General features: G+C 36.5%; 8 protein-coding genes across 9 annotated transcripts; 3 read left to right on the plus strand and 5 right to left on the minus strand.

The window, feature by feature from the left end:
• Positions 1-150: 150 nt before the first annotated feature.
• Positions 151-4200, plus strand: LOC135794977 (protein zer-1 homolog). 2 transcript variants are annotated; one of them, XM_065306516.1, is made up of 7 exons: positions 151-492; positions 969-2095; positions 2163-2365; positions 2424-2598; positions 2748-2909; positions 2969-3533; positions 3597-4200. In XM_065306516.1, exons 2-7 carry the CDS (start codon positions 1019-1021, stop codon positions 3755-3757), a joined length of 2343 nt encoding a protein of 780 aa, XP_065162588.1. In that variant the 5' UTR covers positions 151-492; positions 969-1018; the 3' UTR covers positions 3758-4200. The 2 variants fall into 2 exon arrangements, with proteins under 2 accessions (XP_065162588.1, XP_065162587.1); XM_065306515.1 differs by having other exon boundaries at positions 983-2095.
• A 287-nt stretch (positions 4201-4487) lies between these two features.
• On the plus strand, positions 4488-5642 carry LOC135793878 (U6 snRNA phosphodiesterase 1). The gene is made up of 5 exons (XM_065304992.1): positions 4488-4683; positions 4736-4866; positions 4923-5100; positions 5207-5366; positions 5426-5642. Exons 1-5 carry the CDS (start codon positions 4538-4540, stop codon positions 5618-5620), a joined length of 810 nt encoding a protein of 269 aa, XP_065161064.1. The 5' UTR covers positions 4488-4537; the 3' UTR covers positions 5621-5642.
• Positions 5643-5725: 83 nt separating this feature from the next.
• Positions 5726-8970, plus strand: Sirt7 (sirtuin 7). Its single transcript, XM_065304990.1, is given in 4 exon segments — positions 5726-6582; positions 6635-6948; positions 7029-7721; positions 7874-8970. Coding segments are annotated over 4 exon segments (2061 nt in total). The 5' UTR covers positions 5726-6354; the 3' UTR covers positions 8700-8970.
• Positions 8906-9653, minus strand: mRpS6 (mitochondrial ribosomal protein S6). The gene is made up of 3 exons (XM_065304989.1): positions 9522-9653; positions 9321-9460; positions 8906-9257 (listed from the first exon to the last, which is right to left on the minus strand). The coding sequence occupies exons 1-3, from the start codon at positions 9564-9566 to the stop codon at positions 8999-9001; spliced, it is 444 nt and encodes a 147-aa protein (XP_065161061.1). The 5' UTR covers positions 9567-9653; the 3' UTR covers positions 8906-8998.
• A 265-nt stretch (positions 9654-9918) lies between these two features.
• Positions 9919-10802, minus strand: LOC135794250 (chymotrypsin-2-like). The gene is made up of 2 exons (XM_065305450.1): positions 10724-10802; positions 9919-10671 (listed from the first exon to the last, which is right to left on the minus strand). Exons 1-2 carry the CDS (start codon positions 10773-10775, stop codon positions 9974-9976), a joined length of 750 nt encoding a protein of 249 aa, XP_065161522.1. The 5' UTR covers positions 10776-10802; the 3' UTR covers positions 9919-9973.
• Positions 10803-10885: 83 nt separating this feature from the next.
• On the minus strand, positions 10886-11717 carry LOC135794748 (chymotrypsin-2-like). The gene is made up of 2 exons (XM_065306132.1): positions 11666-11717; positions 10886-11621 (listed from the first exon to the last, which is right to left on the minus strand). The coding sequence occupies exons 1-2, from the start codon at positions 11715-11717 to the stop codon at positions 10903-10905; spliced, it is 771 nt and encodes a 256-aa protein (XP_065162204.1). The 3' UTR covers positions 10886-10902.
• A 495-nt stretch (positions 11718-12212) lies between these two features.
• Positions 12213-13041, minus strand: LOC135794749 (chymotrypsin-2-like). The gene is made up of 2 exons (XM_065306133.1): positions 12990-13041; positions 12213-12924 (listed from the first exon to the last, which is right to left on the minus strand). The coding sequence occupies exons 1-2, from the start codon at positions 13039-13041 to the stop codon at positions 12227-12229; spliced, it is 750 nt and encodes a 249-aa protein (XP_065162205.1). The 3' UTR covers positions 12213-12226.
• Positions 13042-14042: 1001 nt separating this feature from the next.
• Positions 14043-14975, minus strand: LOC135794200 (chymotrypsin-2-like). The gene is made up of 2 exons (XM_065305399.1): positions 14821-14975; positions 14043-14759 (listed from the first exon to the last, which is right to left on the minus strand). Exons 1-2 carry the CDS (start codon positions 14864-14866, stop codon positions 14074-14076), a joined length of 732 nt encoding a protein of 243 aa, XP_065161471.1. The 5' UTR covers positions 14867-14975; the 3' UTR covers positions 14043-14073.
• Between the last annotated feature and the right edge of the window lie 10694 nt (positions 14976-25669).

Raw genomic sequence — 25669 nt, forward strand, 5'->3', positions numbered from 1 at the left:
TGTAGTATATTATACAATATTTAAGTGTTTTTTCGTTGTTAAACACTTAAAAATTAATTATTTGGTCTAAATTTCTTCTTTATACACTCACTATATTATTCCAAGCTGTCAAATGTCAAAGTCGGTGTTGATGACGGATGTCAGCTGCTGTCAGCTGTTTACTTTCAAGTTTCTCGAAGCTTTTGTCCATGTCCATACGCTGGTGGCGTTTTGGGTTTGTGCATAACTGCATAACTTGACAAATTACTAGTGTCAGAATTACGCTGCGATGCAAGTCACACGCGCTTCGCGCACGCAAATTCTCTAGTGAAGACGCGCACGCTCGTGCTCATCACGTCTCGCATCAGTCGAGGATTGCCTAGGTTACCCTAGAATCCTCCAGGATACGCTCGCTGCGGAGTGGACTGGGCCGACAATCACCACGACCATCTGGCTAGGATGCATCTGTTTTAGTCTGGGGTATGAAGTGAGAAAATTATCGAAAACTAACAGGTACACAAACAATGCGAAATGCATATAGTGAAGAATAGTGATCTGAACGACAACTTGACAGCGTCCGCCATGTTTTGTTGCAATTTTTTGTTAATTACTCACGAACTAATTGTGATAGCGTAATAAATCTTTCGACATTCGATAGAGAATTAAATTTTCTATTAACTACAATAAAAGTGAGTTTTTAGTATTTACGCGGACATAGTTACAAGCAAAACAAATCAAGGTCAGTAAGTTTTGTAATATTTTTAGTTTTTTGTATATAACTTTTTATAAAATTTAAGTGCAAACTTTATTTAAAAACACATTAATAGAGAATTTAATTCTGTATTAACAAGTGAAAAAATATTTATTCTAACTTTTATAGTTATTGAGTTATGAACAAAAAACTATAAACAAACAAGTTTACCAACTTTAAGATCACGATTCGTCACTTATGTTACCCATCCATATAACTACGTCACTGTTAATTCTAGAATGTTATTTTTAGTGACTTTGACTTGGCATGCGTGCGAAACGTAGGTAAATGCTGCACCCGGAAAAGATGTCGCGGACGTGCCTGCACTCGCGCGCCGTCCCCGCCGAGTGCTGCGCATTCTGCGGCCTCGGAGCGCCCTCCACCCTGGTGGACGCCTGCTTTGACTACATCGTCAACAATCTAGAATGCCTCTGCGATCCGGCGAGCCTAATGGACAAGCTGATGCTCAAGTGGCACATCACGCTCCCAGTGGAGATCTGTGAACGCCTTCTGCACACGCGCGCGGCAAAAACTCCCAAACTCATAAATCACTTTGTGCAAATCTTCACCGATCGACAAGCGACGCGATTAAAACGAGTGCGTTTACGAGGTACGAATATAACCGACGAAGGACTCTGCATTCTGCTCGCGCATCAATTGACAGAACTAGACTTAGCTGATAATCTATTGGTGAGCAAGGATGCGATTGCGCACATTTCATCCGAAGCTTCCTCACTGCTCAGCCTGACGATCGGCGAGCAAATGAATTTGTTTCCGGCGAGTGCGTTCGGCGACAACATCGAAAAAGAATACCAGGATAGGAATTATATTATTTATGCGCCGAATCTGCGCCGGTTGAGTTTGAGGAAGCTGGCGAAGCTGAAACCGGTGTTCTTTCAGCTGCTGTTGAGTCCGATGCGAAAGTTACAGCATTTGGATTTGTCCGCTTGTGGTGCGTTAGGCAACTTTAAGTGCATGGCACACTTGTCCAACCTAACCTCTTTAGTGTTATACAATGTGGCTAAGATAGAAAAAGGAGTATTAGTGATTTGTACGTTAAAAAACCTGCAGCATTTGGATATATCCCAGTCGAAGGATGAGAATGGTAAATATGCGAACGGCACCGGGATTTTGACGTTGTTGATTCATTCGTTGCCGAAATTACGATCGTTGGATATTTCCGGGACGAATCTTGCTGGTACCGGCGTTGCGGAGAGTCCACAGTGTGTGGATTGTATTGGGAGTCCATCTGCAGGCACGGATATTCCTGGTTTGGCGATGCGCGTGCATAATCCACTGCAGTTTATTGGTTTGTACGAAACTAAGCATGATGCGTGTTTACGACATGATATTCCTGCACAACTGGTAGGCAACCAATCATACATGAATGTTTTGTGGGTTAAAAACGTTGATTTTTTATATTTTGTTCTAGATCGCTGGAAATGCAAACGAAGAACAGATTTTTATCGCTGCGTTAGCTTATTTGGACCGTGCCGAAATGCTGCAGAAAGTTTTGAATGAATTATTTCATCTGTTTCGTTATGAAACTTGTAAACATGTCGGGCAAGCTTTGTACATTGTATTAGAGGCCATGAATCGCCATCCGAACGAACGCCATATACAAATTTCAGGAAGGTAATGATTATAACCTTAAATTTTTATGTTTTAACTCATTTTATGCGCGATTTTTTAGTGCTACATTGTTTTACATCGTCAAGGGAACAGGAAAAGAGCTGCATGAAGTGATGCAGGTGAAGCGGCGCATTATAACCACACTTTTGGACGCCATGTGTGTGTATCGCTATGACGATACGATGATGCGCAACGGTTGCCTAACTCTGTGCCAGTTTAAAATACCTGACGATGTTGTAAGTCACTTAACAAATTTATATTGCCTGGGCTAAGGTTATAAACGAACCGTGCATGAATTTTGTTTGTGTTATTTTTTAATTACGAGAATAAAATGTAAATGGCTCACCGGAGATGTATACATCACATTGGTATGTTGTGCTTGTAGGTGTTTGATTTTGAGCGACTGGTTATTATTCTGCTGCATTCCGTGCAGGGCATGGCGCAGGAAAGTTTCGTTCAACGCATTGGTATTTATCTGCTGAATTCGCTGGCTTGTCAAGTCGATGCGATCCAGAAGATAAAACTCGGTGAATTGGGGGTTATAAACGTAAGTGTATCACACATGCAAATATAGGCAACCAATTATACATGTATTTTGTTTTGTAGAAAATGTTAGGTTTAATCGATGATCGTTTGGATCGTGGATTGTGTGATGATGTTCTTGAAGCGACGTGGTCAACGATGTGGAATGTCACCGATGAAACACCAGCGAACTGCAGTAAGTTTCTAGAGGGCGCTGGCATGGAATATTTTCTCAAGTGCCTCGGCAAGTTTCCCGACAAGGAGGAATTGCTGCGTAACATGATGGGTTTGTTAGGCAATGTCGCCGAAGTGCGCGCGCTGCGCCACCATTTGATGAACCCCAAATACATTGCGGTGTTCGCGGCGCTGTTGGATAGTTTAAGCGATGGTATCGAGGTGAGTTATAACGCTGCGGGTGTTATTTCACACATAGCTGCTGATGGACCAGAGGCATGGACGGTGGAACAGCCTAGCCGTGAAGAAGTCCTCTGGAAAATGGTGACCGCCATTGATAAATGGGACTTGCGCAGTGATCGCAACATTAATTATCGCTCATTCGAGCCGATTCTTCATCTGGCGCGGACGTTTGAGACCCCGGAGTGTCAGCAATGGGCAGTGTGGGCTTTAGCTAATCTTACCGGCGTTTATCGTAAGTTTATCCGCCATTTTGATTATGAAAAATTTTATTTTAAACTGTTTTTATGTTTTGCAGCGGAAAAATACTGTGATGTAGTAATGAGTGAAGGTGGCATGCATCTGCTGGACGAAATCATTGACCATCCACTTCCTCCGAGGAGAGTGAAGGAGTTGGCACACATTGTAATCGAGAATTGCCGCACGTTTAAAGAGCGCTGTTGCATGCTGGACGGGTGAAACATTGGACGAGAATCGCGCCTTCCATTCGCAGCTTATTATTTTACCTCATCATGTACCTCATCGTTGATTTCCGATTTAATATTCTGTAACAACTCGATAACTTTTTGAATCCCTTTCTAGTTATATTTATTTTTTATCAAGTCCGACTTCTTTGTCATATGATGTTATTTTTTATACCAAACTTGCGCGATTTGAAGCGAGAGGCGTGCAGATCCGTGACGAGATGGTTGTTACGCAGGTTAAATATTTAGATATGTTTTTTTGTTTGTTAAATTATAATTTTTTTAAATATGTCGTACTAGGACGAGAATTATGCGTATTTATCGAAATGCCCGAGGTGGAGAGATGAAATTGTACAGAAATTCTCTTTGCTGCTTTAAAAGAGTACCTATGTTATACATTATTCTATAAACAAATTAAAACTGATTTCGATACTAAAATCTTGCTTTTTATTGTGAACTGGAGTTTTATTTACTAAATTTTGATATTTTATTATTGGTACACTCGGTTTATTACTAATACTAGAATTTGACTATAGGCAACCAACTAAACAGTTTTTTGTTTAAATTACTGAAAAACGATTTAAAATTACAATTAAACGTTTAAATACTCATAAGAATTAATTTATTTGTATATTATATTAATTTATGGCAGCAAAATCAACTTATAAATGAATAATATTAAGTATTTTTAAAAATTAATTCCTAACCTTCAAATTTACAAAGACTCAAGTAAAAAGCGGTTTAAAGCTGTTGTTTCTATGATTATTGCACAAAAATGAATAGAGGAGCTCTAGATTTTTTACAAACCTACGGCGATGATGATTTATCGGAGGATGACATTGTGCCAGGACCAAAAGTTTCGACAAAACGTACACACAGAAGTGATTCAGAAGATGAAGAACCAGGACCAAAGTATTTATATAAACAATTTTGTTTTTAAACTAGTAAGTGTCACTTTTCTATGTTTGTTTATTAGATTGCCAGTGCCTGCTTTGTTTAAAAACAATAAACAACAAATAAATAGTAATTCTGAAGAAAATAATGGCAGAATAAGAAGTTTTGCACATGAAAGAGGAAATTGGGCTACATATCTCTACATTCCTTGTAAGTAATAAATAATTGATGAATGAAAATTTAACTAATTGCTATAATTATTTTAGATATTAGTAATTATGGTGTAGAGGAGTTGATAAATACAATTAAAACTGAGATTCAACACATTGAATTGCACCCTGTGGATCATTTTCATATAAGTTTGACAAAAACCGTTATTTTGAAATATCACTGGATAGATTCCTTTGTTTCTACGGTTGCGACCAAAATCAAAGGATTAAGAAGGTAATTTAATTAATTACAATTGAGAAAAGTAAGAGAAATGATAGTGTAATAATGGTTGCCTACATTACTTTAATTTCCTTGATATTTTGATATTTTTCTTTTAAAGGTTCTTTATAATGTTTGACTGTTTTCAAATATATTGCAACGATGAAGGTACAAGAACATTCATAGGACTACAGACAAAAACAGGATATGACTCTCTACTAAATGTATCAAAGATTTTAGACACATGTTTGCAAGAATATAGACTGGAAACATATTATAAGGTAATCATAGAAACAATCAGTAATTGGAAACAAAACAAGTATTTCTACTCTATTTTCAGGACGCTAGTTTTCACATGAGTATAATGTGGTGCCTTGGCGATAAAACAACCGAATTAAAACAATTTCTACCCGCCATGAACGAAATCTACCGAAAAATCTGTGACAACACCAGCGATTGTTGGCACATCGACGTTCAAAGCATAGAATGTAAAACAGGGAATAAATTATTCACATTTTCTTTTAAAATAATCTAAATAATATGCACAATATATTGCAGCACTCGGTTTATATAAAATGTAAAAGATTCCCATCGCTAGATGCCGCTGCACAAACTTTGTTTATTCTGTTAATCAATCATTTGTTTACAAAACAAAACCGCGTCGATTCAGTTAGTACTCAAGTCGACATCGATTTAGCATTAACTCATCATTAATATTCTTAATAGTCTGCTGGGGCGGTCCGCAACAGGCTTCCGCAGCGACTAATTAATGTCGATTAAGAATGTTTTTCAATGCATTAGGTTATACGCAATCTTAGCCATCCTTGTCTGTCGCATCAAAGCGTGTGTGCACACAGCCGCATTGAAAGCAAAAGCTGTGGCAAAAGCATCAAAGCACTCAAACTGTTTCGGTGCCCGTAGGTGTAATCTCATCATCGGAAATGAATTTTTCCATCGGCTGAAAAGAATCGCCGCCGCAAATCGATTTCTTCCTGTTGGTTGCCGGGTTATCCACCGAATAAACACTACAAACCTGTGAATGTTAATTATAATTAGATATATGCCCATATCCGCTCGGAATGGAACGAATAATCCACGCGTAATTTTCGGTGACGAATAAAATCCGACGAAATGTCATGCTTGCAGTGATTATCGAATATAATGTGTGTGCATCCAAGGTGTATTTGTAGTTATCCAAGAACAAGGTCAATGTACTTGTTTACATTGTGAGAGGTTTTGTTTCCGGGGAATTTGTTTGCATGCGCCAAAATGGATACAGATCTGGAGAACGAGATGATGGACGAGCAGGATGAACAAGACGAGCATTTGCTGGATGATGATTGTGAAGATATGGCTGGCAATGCCAGCAATGAGGAGGCAAATGATGCAGCCGAGCTGGATGATTCAAATTTTGTTTTCAAGCGACTGCTGAGGAAACAGGCTGGACAATCCAAGGAGCATTGTGCCAAAGAAGAAAGGAATGCTACCATCAAAAAAGTATAATGTTGAATTAAATGATTATTTAGTAAATTAATGCGTAAACTTACAGGTTTCTTGTATACTGCAAAAAGCAGAGAATGAAAGAACTTCAGATGAACTTCTCGTGTTGAAAGCCTGTGGGGAAATAGTGAAGGAAGTACAATCAAGGAGGAAAAAACGTGATGAGGCTAAAAGAAGACAGGAGGAGTTCGAGGAACCTTTGGATACTTTGAAAGCAAAGTGTACTATTCTAGCACAGGCGATTGCACAAAGTCAGCATCTGGTGATTTATACTGGTGCTGGCATCAGCACAGCTGCCAGAATACCTGACTATAGAGGCACTAATGGAATTTGGACCATGTTACAACAGGGCAAATCGATTGGGTATGTGCATAACCTCAAATAAACTAAATATAACCTTAAAAATACTACTTATTTGATGATTATGATGTTAATATTTGCAGAAATCATGATTTGAGCCTCGCCGAACCAACTTATACTCATATGGCTCTCTCAGAACTCTACAAACGCAACATTTTGAAATATGTCGTGTCACAGAACTGCGATGGCTTACACTTGCGCTCAGGTTTACCACGCACTGCGCTCTCTGAAGTACATGGTAACATGTACGTCGAGGTTTGTAAAACCTGCAAACCTTCCCGGGAATACTGGCGATTGTTCGACGTCACCGAAAACACAGCGCGTTATTCACACAAAACAATGCGGAAGTGTTACGTGTGTAATGGCGCCCTGAATGACTCCATCGTCCATTTTGGTGAACGCGGTAGCCTACTCTGGCCGTTGAATTGGTCCGGCGCGAGTAAAAACGCACGCAAAGCCACCACCATTGTCTGTTTAGGCTCTAGTCTAAAAGTTCTCAAAAAGTACCCGTGGTTATGGCAAATGCACAAGCCAGTCAAACGTCGTCCGAATTTATACATTGTAAATCTCCAATGGACGCCGAAAGATGACTGCGCGAATGTGAAAATCCACGGTAAGTGCGATCTCGTGATGAAAACAGTCATGGATTTGTTAGGTATACAAGTACCAACCTACGAACGCGAAAAAGATCCGATTTTTGTGCATGGAACACACCTGTTAGAGCATGAATTACACACGACAACGCAGCCATTGTTGAAAATCTGCGGTAAAAACACGCCGGGAAAGACTGCGATTGAGGTTATCGAACGCGCCGAGGCTATCAAAGCGGAAAACGCGAAGAAACACGAAGCGAAAGAGGTTAAGATTGAAAAAAGCGAGCCACAGGAGAGTACAGCACAACAAAATGGCTGCCAAGTTGCGAATGCAGCTGTGAAAACTGAAAAAATGAACCTGACGATGACAAACCGATCAACTACAGTAAGCATCCCAACTCCACGTCCGACTGTGATACGATAAGCAATATTTATAGCATAGACAAAGTCCCACTCACGCCCACACCTCAGCCAGCAAACAAAACGAACAGCGATGGTCTTCCAATGCGTAACAATCTCTTGCAAGCAACAAATATGTGGAATACACCTCAGGCTGCACATTCAAACTCAATGAGTATGCAGGACACACAAAACCTACTGCAAAGTACACTATTCACGCAAAATTGTCAAGCATTGCTGACTTATTATCAACTATCGAATACGTTACTACAAAGTCCGCTTGGTCTGCAAGCCTATCGCGATATGTTGTACCCGTTGCAAACAAGTTTACTATATTCGGGTCTGCATAGCATCATTAATCCGATGCCATTCCTCACTGACACTTCAACAAACATCAAAGAAGAGATTAAAGAGAAGGAAGAGGATCCCGAACCTACTTGTGATTATTGCTTTGAGAATTACAAGTCGTCTACGTGTGTATTCTATGAAAAACTGGAGCCGGGTTTCGCCAAGCAACAGTCAAGGTATAGCAAGACAGAAAACTGTCAGAAGCCGTTGTATTGTCTGTGTTGTGATTATACAACCGAAGAGGAAGATGAGGAGAATGTGGAAGGTGTACCTCCGCCTGATAAAATGTCCAAGTTGCAGGAGGTTGAGGCTAGTGGAGAGCAAAAGGAGAAGGCGAAGATTCAGCCCGGTTGGTATGGGAAAGGTTACAGGAAAAACAAAAAGAACCGGAAAAAAGCCACCGGGCAATATTAAGCTATGACTCGAGTTGATGATTCAGATCAGATCAGTATTAGGGTGTTTCTCGTGAGAGTGTCTCCGTGGTCGAATTTATCTGTACATATTTTGCAAGTATTATCGAATTCTTAAGTTTCCGATCAAACTTATCCACATGCGCGCGCGCCATCGGGTGGCCGCTTCAGTTATTTATTGTTACATTTCGTCGTTCATCATTTTCATCATTGTACTGAATGTTTTGTGATTTTATTGCCTAGTTGAATAAGAAATTAACTAAGTGACTAAAGAACTACTCTATTTTTGTGTAGGTTATCAACTTATTTTTGGAATGGATAGTAATCCAAGCCAGTATTGTAGTTGAATCTTGGTTTGTCGTATTTTCTTGCATTCTTGATCATCTCTTGTACATCTGGTCTGTATGGAGGTGGTTGGAGTTCTTCATGCAGAGTACATTCTGGGATGGGATCTAATTCTTTTTTGTAAATTCGTCGTCGGATGATGTCTACGTCACGTGCGTATTCTTCTTTGAGGTCATCAATGCATGCTGGAGGTGCATTGAATTCCATTATGAAATAACTGAATTTGAAGGAATTTTTGATTATTTTGTTGAAATTGCTTTTAAAATGGGTTTGGATTTACCTAGCTTTATTGTATACTACTCCATGGTTGCTTGTTTTATATGGCATGTCTCTAGTGCCTAGATTTTCAATGTTTCTGATGATTCCAGACTTGTCGAAGATGGAAGATGAAATTCTTTTGAGGGTTGTTGCCAATTCCAACTATAAATTCGTTATTTTTTCAGTTATAGTGAAGATATATCGTGGAATATTGTGTATTTACCTTTGGCATTACTCTTAGAAGCACACATAATTCATAAGTTATCATTTTTTATACTTTTGGAGTTATTTAGGATGTTTGGTAATATAGAATCACGTTCGGTTTCAAGTTGAATATTGTGAGGTTAAATTAGTTTTGATGTGTTGTGGGTTGCCTATAGTGAATGGGTAAAATGAAGAAAATAAACAGGGTTACCATAAGTTAAATTATATTGGGATATAATTAATGGAAAAAACAAGAAATAGAGGACATTAGAATGCTCCTTAGTGCTGTTAAAGTATTGGTACATACCTACAGATAAGGAGGGGATAGTAAGTAGCTGCCTAATATAGGTCTACTGAGTTTTAAGTCTCTTTTTCTACACTAGGGACGCGAACAAAGATGACACTCTGCCTTGACATGTCTTTTACTTCCATTTTAATAATAATACAATCAAATAACAAGTCGCATATTATTTATCTCGTATTAGCTTCAATCCAACTCTTTGCAAGATAAATATTTGTGAAGAAATCTGGTTTGTTGGGATTACAATGGACATTCATGGTAACCACACCCACCAATTCATCATTAGAATCAACCAGTGGACCACCCGTATCCCCAAAACAGACACTTTGCCCATTTCCATCTGTATCCAGCGCACAAATCTTCCCAGTTATAGTCTCCCCAGGTGAAGCTTCTGCACACTCCTCAGCATTGACCACAGTCTGACTCATCCAATGCAGGTCATTAGAAATCTCGCCATTATACGTAGTATATCCCCAACCAGCAGAGGTCACCTTTTCATTATCAGGCACTGGGCTAGTAGACACCTTGATAGGCTGTACCTTTTCATTGAACTCAATATCCTCAGCCAGGATGACAACAGCAATATCATTAGTAAACTCATACGGGTTATAATCAGGGTGGATGATGAACTCCTCAACATGTACACGTGTGGCAAACTTGTCATCAATGGTGGTTGTACCCACCACAGCAACCATCAATGGTTCCCGGACATAGCGACAATGCGCGGCGGTGAGCAGAGTCCTCTTGGAGATGATGGTAGCTCCGCAGAAGTGGAAATTCTCACTTTCAATACGCAGGGAAACAATGTAGGGTAATTGACGTGGTAGGGCCTCCCAACCTCCTACTATCCTCGTGTTAGCAGGCACACCTAAAGGATTAAAGTTATTTTGAGGTTAGATTTGTATTTTTCAGGTTTATACCATTGGCCAGTGCCAGAACAGCACATAAACACAGTATAATCACTGCTTTCATGGTGATAACAGAGCACAAACTGATCAAAACAACTTAATAACCCATTTTATATCATAAGATATCATTAGGAAGTACCTACTTGAGTGTGTGCACGTGAAAACAATTGAAAATTTCATGATCAACTTATTTATTGAATGTGATCTTCAATCCAAGTTTTAAAATAGAAAACATCAGTGAAAAAATCTGGTTTTCCTGTGGCGCAGAGGAAAGCCGATGAGGTGACACCCACTAGTTCCTGGTAGTAATCCACAAGTGGACCACCTGAGTCCCCGGAACACATTCCATGTCCCTCCATTTCCAAAACACAAATTTTTCCTGTTATGGTTTCACCAGGGGCCATTTCGTGACACTCCTCAGCATTGACCACATTCTGGTTCATCCATTGGAGGTTGTTGGGAGCTTGTCCTGGATATGAGGTGTAGCCCCATCCAGAACTGGTCAGCCTTTCGTTATCCTGGACTTTCCTACTTGCTAGTTTAAGAGGTTGTACCATATCGTTGAATTCAATGTCTTCTGTTAGGATAACTACTGCTATGTCATTGATGATACCACTTGGGTTGTAGTCAGGGTGGGTGATGAATTCTTTTACGGGGATACGACGTGCGTTGTCGTCATCTAAGCGGGTTGTTCCGATGATGGCTACGATGTATTCAACGTCGATGATTTTGCAATGGGCGGCGGTTACCAGGGAGCGTGGGGTTATGATGGTTGCTCCACAGAAGTGGTAGTTGTTGTAATCCGTGCGTAGGGAGACGATGTATTTGAATTGACCAGGTTCAGCGTCCCAACCTCCTACTATCTTTGTGTTGAGAGGTGTTCCTAGGGTTTTAGAACAGTTTAGAGTTATTTTGAGGTTATTTGTGGTTATTTTGAGGTTTTAGAAGGTTTACCATTGGTGAGGGCCACTAAAGCACAGAAACACAGTAAAATGGTGGCTTTCATTGTGATGAATAAAAGGGAACTGGTCGAAATTATAAAGTAGGTGTTTTTATATTATCAGATTGTTGTTAGATTCTGGTTAAATTTGTTTTATATTTACATTTACTTTGTTTGGAGTGGTTCCAGGTGAGAACAATTGATCAATTGAACTTTGACCCTGAATAATCTTTGATAAAATGTTTATTATAGACCATACTTTAGAGGTACTTAGAACACTTTGTATTATTGTTGTTAACCAGGGCAATTGACCTCAAATGGTTGACCAATTGACCCCAATTTGGGTTTTGGAGCTGTTGACCTAAACTATGCAACATATGTTACATATAACTAAGCCAGGTTTTCCCCCCACTACTTTTTGCGGGTTTGCAGGTATAAAAAGTCTTTGCGTAGTGCCCACAGTGGTCAATCCGGCCTATGTTGCCCAGGGGATCAGATACAGCTCTCTAGGTTCCTCTTCTATCTTGGATTTTAGGTTAGGTTAGGTTTGCGCATGCAAACTGCTTTTAATCTATTTATTGAATATTTGCCTCTATCCACCTCTTAAAATAATAAACATCAGTAAAGAAATCCGGCCTCCCCCTGGCACATCGGAACCCTGAAGACGTAACCCCCACCAACTCCTGATACCTATCCACAAGTGGCCCACCCGAATCCCCTGAACACACACCTTGTCCCTCCATCTCCAAAGCACAAATCTTCCCAATTATATTCGTCCCAGGTTCCATCTCTTGACACTCCTCAGCACTGACCACATTCTGGTTCATCCACTGCAAATTATTAGGAGCTTGTCCTGGAAATGACGTGTATCCCCACCCCGCACTAGTCAACCTTTCATCACCCCGAACTCTTCTACTCGTCATCCTAATAGGTTGCACCATATTAGTAAACTCAATATCCTCATCCAGAATTATCACAGCCACATCACTCCTGTATCCATATTGGTTATAATCAGGGTGTGTGATGAAGTCTATAACTGTGTAGCGATCTGCTGCTTCATCATCCAAACGAGTTGTGCCCACAACAGCAACCATGTCGTCTATATCAATGACTTTGCAATGGGCAGCGGAGATTAGCGTACGGGTGGTGATAATGGTAGCTCCACAGAAGTGATGGTTGTTGTTATCATCACGAAGGGAAGCGATGTATTTGAATTGACCTGGGTCAGCATCATAACCTCCAACTATTTTTGGTTCGATTGAAAATTGCTGTGCTGAAATAAAAATAGGATTATTTTGAGGTTATGTTAGGTTATATTAGAGGGAGTATGATACATACCATTGGGAAATAGCAGAAAAACACAGAAAGACGTTATAAATATGGTTTTCATTATGAGAATTGGATATAAACTGTTAAAAAGTATAAAATTTGAGGTTTTTATATGAATTTTTGTTTAATTTAATCAGGAAATTCCTTTGGTATTTGATTTACATACACTTGAAGGTGTAAACAATCAAATATTAAACATTCAATTCAACTTAAATCTCAATTACTCTCCAAATCAAATGAATTATGTTTATTAACATGTTAATATTGTTTATTTTAGGGAAAAACGCAGTGTTTTAATAAAAACAGTAATATTTTGATATTATGTGTGGTTATATTAGTGTTAGTATGACATATACCATGGGAAAATGTCAGAAAAACACTGAAATCCCTACTAATATTATAAATGCGAAAGTTCTGATGTTTGTTACACTTTCACGCAAAAACTACATAACCGATCATCATGAAAATTTGTACACATATTCTTAGTGGTCCCCGAATGATTATAGGCTACTTTTTATTTAAGAAAAAAAAAATTTCTTAAATAAAATAAAGAAATTGTTTAGCCAATAATACCTCTGCATCTGGCTATTTGACTACTTTAACGCCATCTAGCATTCCAGCAATGAAGCTCAAACCTAAGTACTATAGTACCATCACACTGTATTATCACACTGTATTACCGACAGCTACGTCAACATCAAATCCAATTGACTACACTATGGAGACTGTACACTATACTTCCATAGACTATACTTTCAGCCATTTTAAACTTCCCGCCATTCTACTTCATTGTTACTTCTTCTAAGACAACAATTTCATTATTTTAGATATTCGCGAGCGAAGCCGTGGGATGAAGCTAGTATGTTATAAAAATGGTTTTTATCATAACGATAGGATATTAATTGATAAAAACCATAAATTTTATATTTTTATATCAATTTCTATTTATTTCAACCAGGAAATCCCTCTCATATTTGATTTACATGCACTTGAAACTCTAGACAATCAAATATTGACCTTTGAAAGCATCTTAAACCATCAATCAACTTCTAAACTCTCAACTCAAAATCAATCAATATTTATTCAAACATAATTAAACAGCGTGTTCAACAATCCAATCCTTAAAGTAATAAACATCAGTGAAAAAGTCGGGTTTGCCCAACGCGCAAAGATAAGCAGCGGATGTGATTCCCACAAGTTCACCTTTGCTGTTGACCAATGGACCACCAGAATCCCCAGAGCAGATACCATGACCCTTCGATTCCAGCGTACAGATCTTTCCAGTTACAATCTCACCAGTTTGAGCAGAGCAATCATTCTGACTTAAGACATTCATCTGCATCCATTGCAAATCATTTGGTACGGAACCAGGGTATGAGGTGTATCCCCATCCACTGCTGGTAACACGTTCATTATCAGCTGGTCGGGAGCTAGCCAATGGCAGAGCAGCGACTAAATCATCAGAGAAGTCAATGTCTTCGGTGAGAATGACAACACCTACGTCATTGGTAATGGTGCTTGGGGTGTAGTTCTCATGGATGATGAATTGTGCGACCTTGTAACGCCTGGCGTTGCCATCGTTTTGTTTTGTGGTTCCTACCACGGCGATCATGCTGTCTACATCATAGACTTTGCAATGGGCGGCGGTGGCCAGGGTGCGTTTACCAATGATGGATGCACCGCAGAAATGGCTGTTGCCCAGGGAGCGGAGGGAGGCTTGGTGTTTGAATTGGCCGGGGGAGGCGTTTTGACCACCGACGATACGGTTGGTGTTTGCGCCTGGAGAAAAAATGTTAAATTAATATTTTGAGGTTAAGTAGTGGGGGTTATGTGTACTTACCATAGGTAATGGCGACGAGCGCGCAGAATACAATGAATGCCTTCATTTTGACTTGGTTTTTGGTTTGGGATTTGCGCTTTTATACTTTATGCTAGACCAGATTAATTATAATCTGTAGATTCAGTGATTGATAATTATGTTGTTTTATTATTAAATACGGATGTGGAAACAAAGGATTTTGAAGTGGTTGATTTTGTAAGTGATTTTATCTTGTTATTTGATTGTGTGAATTGGAAAAACAAGTTTGAGTCAGTTATATTTATAGTTTTACTAGCTTTAACCCGTGATTTCGCTCGCGAATATCTAAAATAATGAAGTTGCTTCCGTACGCGTCTGTAGTCACAGAAGAAGTAACAATGAAGTAGAATGGCGGGAAGTTTAAAATGGCTGAAAGTATAGTCTATGGAAGTATAGTGTACAGTCTCCATAGTGTAGTCAATTGGATTTGATGTTGACGTAGCTGTCGGTAATACAGTGTGATAATACAGTGTGATGGTACTATAGTACTTAGGTTTGAGCTTCATTGCTGGAATGCTAGATGGCGTTAAAGTAGTCAAATAGCCAGATGCAGAGGTATTATTGGCTAAACAATTTCTTTATTTTATTTAAAAAATAATTTTTTTTATTAAATAAAAAGTAGCCTATAACCATTCGGGGACCACTAAGAATATGTGTACAAATTTTCATGATGATCGGTTAAGTAGTTTTTGCGTGAAAGTGTAACAAACATCAGGACTTTCGCATTTATAATATTAGTAGAGATAGGGATTGAGTGAAAGTAGTAAATGTGTGATGTTGGTTGCATACATTAACATCTAACTTATGAAAACACATATTTATGGTAATAGTACGTAATTTATTAGTAATTTCTTTGACAAATACCAAAAATAATCAAAATTGAGCAATGTCATTGATGGTAATACCATGTTGTAAACAAGTTTTATCTAATTCGTCTATAATATTAGATTTTAGTTTGATAAGTGCGTGTAAATAACAGTTTTTGGATTATTTCGAGTACAAATCAACTCTAGATTAATATTTTTCCAAGTTAAAATAGATTTTGAGTTTGCAAATTCACTTTTAGTTGTTTTCACTTAATCTTAATCAGCTTATCACCTAATTTTTGTTAATTATTAATAAATCACGTAGCAGATATATTTCAACTCATATGCTTACGTGTATCGTTGGTTGCCTACAATAAAACACCAACCTAAAACAATATTCAATTAAACTTGGCGAGTTTCCTAATTAATCCGAAATAAGTTTGTTTCAATAGTGAAGTTGCGCAAATATTTACGCTCATAAATCCATTGTCATCGAGGTTAAAACGAAAAGTTGATAATAATAGTTCCACCTCGTTAGAAAGATCAACAACAGGTCCAGTTATATCCACATGTCGCGTTTGCATTTGCATTCGAGTTTAGGAATATTACCGCGAGGGCACAAAAGTAAAGGAATATATGCGTGAGCACACAATGGACGGCAGCGCAATTAATGTTCGTAAAAAGTTGCGAACCCGCCGCAGGTAAAAGTGTTAAAATATTAACTAGCGTAACCCGTGCTCCGTTAGCCGTGGGCACGTTCCACGTCTTAATATACAGTATGTTTAGCTGAAAAATAAATAAAAGTAAATTTGGATTTTTTGCGTGATTAAATTTAAAATTTTACGTTTATTTACGGTGTGATGAGGGTTTGTTTACCACGCGAGTTTTGTTTGAAGTGATTACGAGCGGTTTAATTTCCGTTTGGACGTTCTGGTATAATACCAGAGCGATCATCTATAATGAAAGTTATAAAGCAAAGTTAGTTTGATTAATTTACACCGTTTAATCTGGCGCCGTTGCCGAAAACCAATTCGCAATCATTATTTGAATTGTACCGTCATGCATTGTGTGAGTAGAACATTCAATCTTCATAATTAAGACATGAAAATATTACGTTATGTTGTTTGTGCTGTTTGGGTTGCCTATGTTAGCGCTGCGCGTCCAAGAGAATCAAATGTCTTTACATAAATTTCGACGACGTATGCGTTTGTTTACACGCACTAAAAACTCAAATTCTTAGCGCACGTTGAAGATGAAGATGAAAGACCTTGGAAGCCCTCAGACAACGAGATTTATTTCAGCCCCCATGAACATAGATCAAGACGATTAGAGGGTGCGAAGATGCTGCGGTCATGTTGGCTTACAGCGACGCCTGGCGTAAATACTCACATTCGCAAGCAAACACGTTATAATTGTAAATCCCGCGCAGTCATGTGGTAGGCAACCCAATGTACAGCTGAAAGATTTGAGGAAAGCTCGGATTCGCGCGCAAGACGGATTGGATGCTCGTGCAGTTCCTTCATGATGGTAAATATTCATGTGAAGCTCAAAAAGCGCTGAATATTATCCCTTGATGCGCGTGCATGATTTACATACTGGAATTATCTTTTGTGTCTTTTAATATATGCAACCAATAGTGCATGTATGCTACAAGTATATCCAACTCACAGATAATTAGAATACCGAACAAAATGTGAGCACAAAAACAAAAGTTTCGAGACAGTTTAGCGAGGTTATGATTGACCGCAGTCCGTTCTGTCATCTTTTATCCATTAGGACGACATTAACTGCGCAAAAGCAGCGAAACAAAACGCAAACAAAAAAGCAAATTACGAACGCGTTTAATAAATTATTATTTTCGGCGCGGGCGCGTACGGCGAATATTATTAATGTTGTTATAATGTGTTATACTATCATTTGTTGTATAAACATTCGGCGTTGTTTGTTGTTGTTGTTTTGTTTGCGTTTCAGTTACATTTTGCGCATCGTCACCACACCAGCTGCAAAAAAACACTCACATTCACATAGGACAAATATTTATTTACTTAATAATCCAATTAAAATTGGAAACACCTATTTCAATTTTTAACACCGTGTAATCCAGCGTCAAATGTATTCGTTTCGTTAATTGGAAGGCAACACAACAACGAATTTAATAATTAAACTACGCACACGTAGGCAACCCAATACACACAGCAGTGTGTAACGTGAGAAAGTGTCAAAATGCGCGCGTGGAAATTTCTAAAGCGTTGCATTTTTGTTATTTGTTGTAATTGTAGCGTGGAGGGTGCACGGTTGCAATCGATGAACGCGCAATATGTGGGTGTGCAGCGTGCACATGCAACATGGGTAACAATAGACGCTGAATTATTTACTTCAATTTCGTGCGCGCTAATCGGGCGCACGGTGCATAATCAACGCGGCGCATAATTATGCTTATAACGCGAGGATGCTCCCGGATTCGCAAACAAATTTCACGCCTCTTCGCATCGGGTTTCTCACACGCGATGCCCTGCACGATAAACTATTTGCTGTATGTTTAAATTTATTGTATTTATTGGGGGGTGTAATTTAATATAGGCAACCCAGGATGCATTCGGTGAAGTGGGTTTTTAAAGTGGAATAACTCAACAATTAAAAATTATAGAAATTTGATTTAAATTTTGTTTGATAGGGAATTTTATGGAGAATATTTGGTATAAAGGACGTGTTTGGATAATTTTTGTTTTTGAGTTAATACGCAAATTAGTAAAATGTGGAAATTATGTAATTTTGAAGTTTAAAATCGTGATATCTCAGAAACTAGAAGACTTGGATCATTAATTTTGATTTCTTTAGTTAAAACTCAACATCTACTTTCATCTTTGATAAATTTTTATTTTTTTCTAGTTTAATCTTAAAGATATTTAAGAAAAACCAAAAAAATACTAAAAAAACGATGAAAAATTATCGCATTCAGTGAAGTGGGTTTTTAAAGTGGAATAACTCAATAATTAAAAATTATAGGAATTTGGTTTAAATTTCGTTGGATAGGGAATTTAATGGAGAATATTTGGTCCAAAGGACGATTTTGGGTAATTTTTAGTTTTTGAGTTATAGGCAAATTAGTAAAATGTGAAAATTTCGTAAAAATTAAGTTTAAAATCAAGGTATCTCAGAAACTAAAAGACTTAGAACATTAATTTTAATTTCTATAGGTAACACGTAATGTCTACTTTCATATCAGATGATTTTTAATAATTTTTATAGTTTTATCTTAAAGATATTTAGGAAAAACCAAAAAAATACTAAAAAAAAGATGAAAAATTATCGTATTAAGTGAAGTGGGTTTTTTAAAGTGGAATAACTCAATAATTAAAAATTATAGGAATTTGATTTAAATTTCATTGGATAGAGAATTTTATGGAGATTATTTGGTATAAAGGACAATTTTGGGTAATTTTTAGTTTTTGAGTTATACGCAAATTAGTAAAATGTGAAAATTGTCTAAAAATTGATTTTAAAATCATGATATCTCAGATACTAAAAGATTTAGATCATTTATTTAAATTTTTATAGTTAAAACTCAATGTCTACTTTCATATCAGATGATTTTTAATAATTTTATAGTTTTTCTTTGAAGGAATTTGAAAAAAACTAAAAAAATTCTAAAAAATCAATGAAAAATCATCAATAACTCCAAAACTATTACAAATTCAAACAATATTTATACTAATATTGATAGATAATTTAATTATCTACAATATTTGTTATAAACAATTAAAAATAAATGTATTGTTTGTTTATAATTTAAAGAAAACTCTAACAAAATAGTTTTAAGTGTAAAAAAGCTCAGAATTGCACCCACCAGTGTTGGTGTGTAACGTGAGAAAGTGTCAAAATGCGCGCGTGGAAATTTCTAAAGCGATGCATTTTTGTTATTTGTTGTAATTGTAGCGTGGAGGGTGCACGGTTGCAATTGATGAACGCGCAATATGTGGGTGTGCAGCGTGCACATGCAACAAGGGTAACAATAGACGCTGAATTATTTACTTCAATTTCGTGCGCGCTAATCGGGCGCACGGTGCATAATCAACGCGGCGCATAATTATGCTTATAACGCGCGGATGCTCCCGGATTCGCAAACAAATTTCACGCCTCTTCGCATCGGGTTTCTCACACGCGATGCCCTGCACGACAAACTATTTGTTGTGTGTTTAAATTCATTGTATTTATTGGGGGGTGTAATTTAATATAGGCAACCCAGGATGCATTCGGTGAAGTGGGTTTTTAAAGTGGAATAACTCAGTAATTAAAATTATAGAAATTTGATTTAAATTTTGTTTGATAGAGAATTTTATGGAGAATATTTGGTATAAAGGACGTGTTTGGATAATTTTTGTTTTGAGTTAATACGCAAATTAATAAAATGTGAAAATTTCGTAATTTTGGAGTTTAAAATCGAGATATCTCAGAAACTAGAAGACTTGGATCATTAATTTTGATTTCTTTAGTTAAAACTCAACATCTACTTTCATCTTTGATAAATTTTTATTTTTTTCTAGTTTAATCTTAAAGATATTTAAGAAAAACAAAAAAAATACTAAAAAAACGATAAAAAATTATCGCATTTAGTGAAATGGGTTTTTTAAAGTGGAATAACTCAATAACTGAAAATTATAGGGATTTGATTTAAATTTCATTCGATAGGGAATTTTATGGAGAATATTTGGCCCAAAGGACGATTTTGGGTAATTTTTAGTTTTTGAGTTATACGCAAATTAGTAAAATGTATAAATTGCGTAAAAATTGAGTTTAAAATCAAGATATCTCAGAAACTAAAAGACTTAGATCATTTATTTAAATTTTTATAGTTAAAACTTAATGTCTACTTTCATGTCAGATGATTTTTAATAATTTTTATATTTTAATCTTAAAGATATTTAAGAAAAACCAAAAAAATATTAAAAAAACGATGAAAAATTATCGCATTCAGTGAAGTGGGTTTTTAAAGCGGAATAACTCAATAATTAAAAATTATAGGAATTTGGTTTAAATTTCGTTGGATAGGGAATTTAATGGAGAATATTTGGTATAAAGGACAATTTTGGGTAATTTTAGTTTTGAGTTATACGTAAATTAATAAAATGTGAAAATTGCCTAAAAATTGATTTTAAAATCAAGATATCTCAGAAACTAAAAGACTTAGATCATTTATCTTAATTTCTGTAGGTAAAACATAATGTCTACTTTCATATCAGATGAGTTTTAATATTTTTTAGCGTTTTATCTTAAAGATATTTAAGAAAAACCAAAAAAAATTCTTAAAAATCAATGACAAATCATCGATAACTCCAAAACTATTACAAATTCAAACAATATTTATACTAATATTGATAGATAATTTAATTATCTACAATATTAGTTATAAACAATTAAAAATAAATGTATTGTTTGTTTATAATTTAAAGAAAACACTAACAAAGTTTTAAGTGTAAAAAAGCTCAGAATTGCACCCACCAGTGTTGTTTGCAAGGCGCATAAATCCAAGGTGAAAAATCCGTTGTCCTACAAATCGAATTTCCATTGATATCTATAAATTTCGGCGCGGGTCGACAGCGTAATAGGCTCGCGCGGCGCTGCGAAAACATTCCCGCCATTCATCCAAACAAACGTCGGCCGAACCCCATCGAGCTTTTTATTGCCAAAGTGCCGAAGTGCCAAAGCATCCACACGCCATCCGCGCGATCCAAGCAGTGATGTAGCGACGAGCGAAATCAAACAGATCTCTCGTGCTGCTCCACTCGTCAGCATCACTGAAACACGTAACACGTTACGTGTAACATGTAACACTAGCCGGAGTGAAGAGGAGTGAAAGCGGGTAAACATTAGTGGGTGAAATCATGAAAAGATCATAGAGTAAACGCTCGAAATGTAGAAAAGTGTAGAAGTTACAGATTTGTATATATATTTAAGGTAGGCAACCAATATTACACACAAAATATGCTGAAAAATGTTGATGATTGTAAAGAAAACACGAAAATTGCTTAAAATTGTGTAGGTTTAGCATTAGTATTTATATTTAAGGTAGGCAACCAAGATTACACACAAAATATGTTGAAAAACGTGGAATATTAAATTAAAGAAAAATGACGAAAAACGCTTAAAATTGTGTAGGTTTTGCATTAGAATTTATATTTAAGGTAGGCAACTAATATTACACCTGAAATCACGTGAAAAATGTTTAAAAACGTGAAATAAACGCAAAAAATTACCGATTTTGTATAAATTACTCAAAAATATATATTTTTAAGGTAGATAACCAATATTACATGTGAAATATTGTTAAATATGTTTAAGATCATTGAAAAAATTCAAAAAATGTGAAAAATTGTTGAAGTTACCACAAAGTATTTATTTTTAATGTAGGCAACCAATAATACACTCAAAATACCATGAAAAATGTTATGCGTTATTAGTGAATGTAAATTGTTTGCGTTCAGTGCGGCACTTCTTTGTAAATTTCGTCGGTGTGAGTCGGTTTGCGTTGCGTCGCGACGCGCGCGCGGTTTTCCCCGACGCATTTCCACTGGCGCGCGTCGCGACGCCGCTACGAGTCAGTTTGGCGCAGAGCGTCGGTGCGAGCAGTCCTCTCGTTCACGCACAGTCACGCTTCAACCGTCGGTGAATCGTATTCGTGCGCGTCTACCACTTCCATCAATATCAATAACACCAAACAAAACAAAACAAAACAAAACACAAAATAAAAATAAAATTAATCCAACGTCGAGTTAAATAAAACTAAACCTAGAAATTGGTGTAGTTATGGTTGCCTAGTGTGTTTGCAGTGTAAAAGTGTTACCTTTAGTTGCTTAACCAACAAAAAAAACAGAATAAAATAAATTACTGTTGAAAGTAGTGCGGACATTTTTGTGACCAGTCAAGAACGCCGCCACCGCTGCAGAGGAGAAAAAATTGGAACAATATAAAAGGGGCGGATCTCCGTCTTGTCTAGGTAAAACATCCGGTTTGAATATAATAAGTCAAAACGTTTTTTTTTTCGCTCTGCGCGCCTGGATATCATTGTGATGTATGAAAATGCCGCGAGTAAATTCAGTCGGGGGCGGCGGATATAGTCTCGCTTACCGCTGGATAAAGTGCAGCGAAAAATGCGGAAAGAATAAAGCCGCAAAAACCACAATTGCATACTCGGGGGCGGCGGTGGTCGCCGCCGCAAACGCTTCTTTGTATTATTATTATTATTATTATTATTACTATCGTCCCACATTTTTTCATATAAATTTCTCTTGTCTTGCGCGCACAAAACGAAAAATTTTATTGCGAAAATTCCTCATGTTGAACATAGGCAACCAAATAAACTTGTTACAAAAACAAACACATACCTTCTAATCCTCAGAGACCGTTTGTGAATATTTCAGAAATCTTGCAGTCTCATTCAAAACAGTTATAACGCGGTTTTGAAAAAAATGGCGCACATTTCGTTTTATGACTTTTGTCATGTCATGATTTTTAAAATGGAATAACTCAGTAATTAAAAATGATTGAAATTTGATTTAAATTTTATTGTATAGAGAATTTTATAGAGAATATTTGCGCCAAAGGGCGATTTTGGGTAATTTTTAGTTTTTGAGTTATACGCAAATTAGTAAAATGTGGAATTTATGTAAAAATTGAACTTAAAATCAAGATATCTCAGAAACAAAAAGACTTAGATCATTTATTTTAATTTCTATAGGTAAAACATAATGCCTACTTTCATATCAGATGAGTTTTAATAATTTTTAACGTTTTATCTTAAAGATATTTAAGAAAAACCAAAAAATCTAAAAATCAATGAAAAATCATCGTCCAACTCCGAGTTAAATAAACCTAAACCTAGAAATTGGTGTAGTTATGGTTGCCTAGTGTGTTTGCAGTGTAAAAGTGTTACCTTTAGTTGCTTAACCAACAAAAAAAAACAGAATAAAATAAATTACTGTTGAAAGTAGTGCGGACATTTTTGTGACCAGTCAAGAACGCCGCCACCGCTGCAGAGGAGAAAAAATTGGAACAATATAAAAGGGGCGGATCTCCGTCTTGTCTAGGTAAAACAACCGGTTTGAATATAATAAGTCAAAACGTTTTTTTTTGCGCTCTGCGCGCCTGGATATCATTGTGATGTATGAAAATGCCGCGAGTAAATTCAGTCGGGGGCGGCGGATATAGTCTCGCTTACCGCTGGATAAAGTGCAGCGAAAAATGCGGAAAGAATAAAGCCGCAAAAACCACAATTGCATACTCGGGGGCGGCGGTGGTCGCCGCCGCAAACGCTTCTTTGTATTATTATTATTATTATTATTATTATTATTATTACTATCATCCCACATTTTTTCATATAAATTTCTCTTGTCTTGCGCGCACAAAACGAAAAATTTTATTGCGAAAATTCCTCATGTTGAACATAGGCAACCAAATAAACTTGTTACGAAAACAAACACATACCTTCTAATCCTCAGAGACCGTTTGTGAATATTTCAGAAATCTTGCAGTCACACTCAAAACAGTTATAACGCGGTTTTGAAAAAATGGCGCACATTTCGTTTTATGACTTTTGTCATGTTATGATTTTTAAAGTGGAATAACTCAGTAATTATAAATGATAGAAATTTGATTTAAATTTTATTGGATAGAGAATTTTATAGAGAATATTTGAGCCAAAGGGCGATTTTGGGTAATTTTTAGTTTTTGAGTTATACGCAAATTAGTAAAATGTGGAATTTATGTAAAAATTGAATTTAAAATCAAGATATCTCAGAAACTAAAAGACTTAGATCATTTATTTTAATTTCTATAGGTAAAACATAATATCTACTTTCATATCTGATGAGTTTTAATAATTTTTAGGGATTTATCTTAAAGATATTTAAGAAAAACCAAAAAATACTAAAAAACGATGAAAAATTATCGCATTCAGTGAAGTGGTTTTTTAAACTGGATTAACTCAGTAATTAAAAATTATAGGAATTTGATTTAAATTTTATTGGATAGAGAATTTTATGGAGATTATTTGAGCCAAAGGGCGATTTTGGGTAATTTTTAGTTTTTGAGTTATACGCAAATTAGTAAAATGTGGAATTTATGTAAAAATTGAATTTAAAATCAAGATATCTCAGAAACTAAAAGACTTAGATCATTTATTTTAATTTCTATAGGTAAAACATAATGTCTACTTTCATATCAGATGAGTTTTAATAATTTTTAGCGTTTTATCTTAAAGATATTTAAGAAAAACCAAAAAAATTCTTAAAAATCAATGAAAAATCATCGATAACTCCGAAACTATTACAAATTCAAACAATATTTATAATAATATTGATAGATAATTTAATTATCTACAATATCTGTTATAAACAAATACAAATAAATTTATTGTTTGCGTAAAAAAGCTCAGAATTGCACCCACCAGTGTTGTTTGCAAAAATTCCTCACGTTGCACAACATAGGCAACCAAATATACTTGTTACGAAAACAAACACATACCTTCTAATCCTCAGAGACCGTTTGTGAATATTTCAGAAATCTTGTAGCAACACTCAAAACTGTTATAACGCGGTTTTGAAAAAAATGGCGCACATTTCGTTTTATGACTTTTGTCATGTCATAAATACAAAACACTGCAAAGAAAGTTGCGAGTTAATATAGGCAACCAACACAACTAATGCAAACTAAACATTTATGATATAAACGAGTTGCACGGCGTGGCGCATGAGAAAAAATATGAGTAAATGTACGCAACCAACATTACAAGCGGTGTGCAAAGTCCTTTTTAAATATTTACCCTCGAGTGCGCGAAACGGAATGATGCTGTACGCGTTTATTGCCGCGCCGGGTTTTATTGTAAACATAAACAAGTGAAACAACTGAAAAGTAACATAATATGCGGGTAGGCAACCAACGCCACAGCTACAGTACGCGTTTATGATGATGGATAATATACGCGAACTTTATCCGCTGATTAATATAAGTTCACACCACTATTTAACTAT

Source organism: Atheta coriaria, unplaced genomic scaffold (genome assembly GCF_025399875.1).
Source record: "Atheta coriaria isolate IRGN ID8LTWV9N9 unplaced genomic scaffold, Caltech_Dcor_3.1 hic_scaffold_6_pilon, whole genome shotgun sequence".
Taxonomy (NCBI): domain Eukaryota; kingdom Metazoa; phylum Arthropoda; class Insecta; order Coleoptera; family Staphylinidae; genus Dalotia; species Dalotia coriaria.